Below are 3,880 nucleotides of genomic sequence, written 5' to 3' on the forward strand. Positions count from 1 at the left end.
AGAGGTTAGAGGTAATTTGAGTGTTCAGCTGAGCAGAAGGCAATCTGAACCTCAGTTTACGGCATTCCCACTTCTCCCTGTCTCATCCATTTTGGTCCAAGATGAGCCATTTCTCTTTTGGAGCCATGGGTTGGCTTCACCTCTGGTATTTTCCAGCGGGCCCCAAGCTCCTGTCAGCCTATTAGAAAGCRAGGAGTTGAATGGAGACTTTTTATTAGAAACAAAGCAAAACACCGAAGTATTTTCACATATAAGCAATTCAGCTGAGGTGGGGGAGCAGGAGTTACGGTGGGGTTGAGCTGTTGCCTGTCATGCGTGGACAGACCGTCCTCGTGGCACAGTGTGTCCGCTGAAGCCCTGGCAGCTCTGGTGGCTGCTGGCACCTCCCCCGAGTCTTCGCCCTTTAGGTGCTACCCGTGCGAGAGGAAACTCTGGCCACCATTTTGCAGCTCTGCTGAGGTATTTTCTCTGGAKGACTGTTTGCAGTGGGGGTGAGGTGCTGAGTTTTGGCCTGTTGAGGGTTAACTGCTGCTTACAGCAGCTGAAATTAGCTATCACTATGTCCCCTGCCACCTCTGTGCCCCTTTTGGAGGGTCAAAACTTAGAAGTGAAAGGAAAGACAGAGAAAGAAAAGGAAAAGCACCATCTTGGTGGTGGAGGAGGGGAGAGCCTAATTTCTTTAAAATTCTGATGTACAGCAAAAACACGCAGGCTGGGAAAAATAGGAATGAGGAAATGGGAGAAAGCTTCTCCCATGGGATTAACTACAAAGACTCTAGGACTTCAGGTTGGGAATGCACATTTTTAAACAACAGATATTCCAGGTATGCATTGGTAATAATAATAATTGGTAATTAATAGTGGCACACTGGTACTTCCTTGCTCCCCCTCCCTGGCGCCCCAAGTAAAATAATACCAACTAAATCTCCTTGTATTTATATCCATGTGTGTCTGTGTGTGGCCTAGTCCCATTCATCATTTGGCTCCCACTGCAGAACTCTCTCCATTTTTAAAATTATGCAGGATACACTGAAGAGACAATTTGGGTTTCCCCCACCTCTYCCTTGCCCTTGCAGAAAGCAAGCCCTTGTCTCATTTGCATTTGCATTAAAGCCCTGCTCTCTATAAGCTAAGCAAAGGGGAAGGACTTGAAGCCTATGGGATGGCTTTAGGGCTCTGCCCCTTGCTTTTGGCTCTCTCTCTCTTTCTCATTCTCTCTCGTGCTTTGATCTCTGCTTAACAACAGTAACGTCACAGCGACTATACAGGAGAGTTTTGTTGGAAGTTAGAAAGTTTTGCAGCCTCCAGAGGGCTGTAGCGGCAGTAGCAGAAGCAGCATCCAAGGGACTCCTGGAAGGGGAAGAGAGAGAGCGAGCGCCTGCCTGCCTGCCTGCGTGCCGCAGTCCTTGCGCGAGCTGCCCGGAGCCGAGGAGGCAGCCATGGAACATCAGCTGCTGTGCTGCGAGGTGGAGACCATCCGGCGGGCCTACCTGGATGCCAACCTCCTCAATGACAGGGTGCTGCAGACCATGCTCAAGGCCGAGGAGACCTGCTCGCCCTCCGTGTCCTACTTCAAGTGCGTGCAGAAAGAAATCTTGCCATATATGAGGAAGATGGTTGCCACTTGGATGTTGGAGGTTTGTATGTTGCAGCGATTTCTTTGCAAGCTTCGGCACTGAAATGAATTAAGGCTGCGAGCTGCTTCCCCCTGCTCCTGCCCCTCGCCCTCCCCCCCAACCCCCAATAACTTCTCCAGCGCGGCACACGTTGCTCTGCCTTTGGAGGCTGCCGCGTGTAATGACGGGATTGGGGTCGATTTTATTATTATTACTATAATTATTACTCTTTTTTTCTGGTGTAAAAACGAAGCTGCTGCTGTAGAGGGAAGGCCAGCTCGCCCCCCCGCCCCCTCCCGCACACACACAGACACGCACACATCTCTCCTAAACTGCAGGGTCTGGGGGTGCCCTGGCACCTTTTCCGGCTTTCGGGCCAACGCGGTGCCAGTGCAAAGGGAGTGTGGAGAAATCCTGTTTGGAAAATGTCCCTTTCTCAGCCTCCCTGCCYGAGCGCTTTGGCTGGGAACGGCCACATCGCTGGAGCCCTCGGATCCCCAGTCCGGGGCCATAGGGAAATCCTGCCAGTTATTTTTCTGGGGATTTTATTTTAAATTAATATCCTTGTACACGTATGCAAGTGCTGCCCGTGCCAGTATTATGCGCCATCTTTGTTCTTTTATTGCAAAGCAAAAGTGTTTATTAATCAGGAGAAAATTAGAAAGTCCCGGGGAGCAAGCCAAGGGTGTGTGTGTGGGGGAGCGGGCAGGGGCCGCGGGGGAAAGTCGGGGCTGGGGGTCCCCGCTGGGGCTCTGGGCAGGGGGACGGTCGGAGGGGCCCTGGCATTTCTGGGGGGAACTGCAGGGTAAAAGTTTCTTTGTTCAGCGCGAAGAGAGGCTCGAGCTGTGGTCACCCCTCAAAGGCATGCTTGTGCTGTGGCAGCGATCTGCAAGGTCGCCTGGGAAAAGCGAGTTGGAAAGGCCCTCTTCCTCGGGCAGGACGCGTTTGGGGGAGCTCCCAGCGGGAGCCCCAGAAACTGGGCTATATTTTCATGCCTTTTCGGAAGCCCTGGTTGCTTGCGATCTATTTTTAATTAATTTTTGAAAGCGCAGCGCCCTGCCTTGCTCTGGGAAATGTCGCGCCTCGCCGTGCTGCAAGGCGAGAGAGGGACCCGGTGAATTTCACTTCGGGGTGCCTCTCCCGAGCCCCCCAGCCGGGCCCTCGCCGCAGGGCTTGGTAAAGGACCCCTGCGGTGTCATTTTCAATCTTTTTTGGGGGCTCGAATGATTTTTTAAATATTTTTAAATATTTTTTGAAAAGATGACGTCTGGGGAAATGAGGCTGGACGCCACCTTTGTGTCTCGACCAGAGAGAGGAATCGGCAGCACAACGGCAAATTAGGTTTAAAAAAAAAAAAAAAAAAAAGCCAAATAGGCCAAATAAATCCGGGGGCAAGCCCTGCTCGGCACCCACATTCCCAGACACAGAGGCTTGCTTTCCCCCCCTTTTTTTTTTCATTTTTCTTTCCTGTTCCAGAGGCTGAGAAGACGGGGACAGATCTCTTCTACCCCCCCCCTTTTTTTTTTACCATGAATCGCCTGCGGATCTCTAACACCACATTTCTCCCCATTTTGTCACTCGTGACTTTCTCTTTCATTTTCTTTGTTTCCTGTTCCAGAGGCTGAGAAGACGGGGACAGATCTCTTCTACCCCCCCCCCTTTTTTTTTACCATGAATCGCCTGCGGATCTCTAACACCACATTTCTCCCCATTTTGTCACTCGTGACTTTCTCTTTCATTTTCTTTGATGCCTCTGTTTTTTTCTTATTTATACATTTTTTCTCGACTGCCTTTCCGCTTCTTTTCCTTCAACATTGCTCTGCAAAGTCGGGGCGGCGGGAAGGAAAAGGCAGCAGGACAAGACTAGCTTTCGCCTCTATTAAATTATTATTCAACGATCTCTCTCTCTCTTCCAGGTTTGCGAGGAGCAGAAGTGCGAAGAGGAAGTTTTCCCCTTGGCTATGAATTACTTGGACAGATTTTTGTCGCTTGAACCCCTCAAGAAAAGCCGACTGCAATTGCTCGGAGCTACCTGCATGTTTGTGGCTTCAAAAATGAAGGAAACTATTCCTCTGACCGCAGAAAAACTGTGCATTTATACCGATAACTCCATTAGACCCGACGAATTACTGGTAATTTCACGTTTAATCACCTCAGGAAAAACCAAAACCCAAACGCGGAGCGCGGCGGGAGGGGGCTGCCCGCGCCGGCGGGGGTGCTCTGCCGCGGGGCGCCCCGCGAGGCCGCGGCCGCCGTATCCCGGG

At 51.2% G+C, this 3,880-nt stretch overlaps 1 protein-coding gene across 1 annotated transcript in view; it reads left to right on the forward strand.

Annotated features, from left to right (window-relative positions):
* The first annotated feature begins 1,164 nt into the window (after positions 1–1,164).
* Positions 1,165–3,880, forward strand: part of CCND1 (cyclin D1) — a 17,825-nt gene continuing 15,109 nt past the window's right edge. The window contains exons 1-2 of the mRNA XM_085300920.1: positions 1,165–1,637; positions 3,533–3,748. Of these exons, the coding sequence (XP_085157046.1) occupies positions 1,440–1,637; positions 3,533–3,748 (414 nt within the window). The 5' untranslated portion in view covers positions 1,165–1,439. The remainder of the gene's footprint in view (positions 1,638–3,532; positions 3,749–3,880) is intronic.

Source organism: Rhea americana, unplaced genomic scaffold (genome assembly GCF_003343005.1).
Source record: "Rhea americana isolate MKP2758 unplaced genomic scaffold, rheAme1 scaffold_17, whole genome shotgun sequence".
Taxonomy (NCBI): Eukaryota; Metazoa; Chordata; class Aves; order Rheiformes; family Rheidae; genus Rhea; species Rhea americana.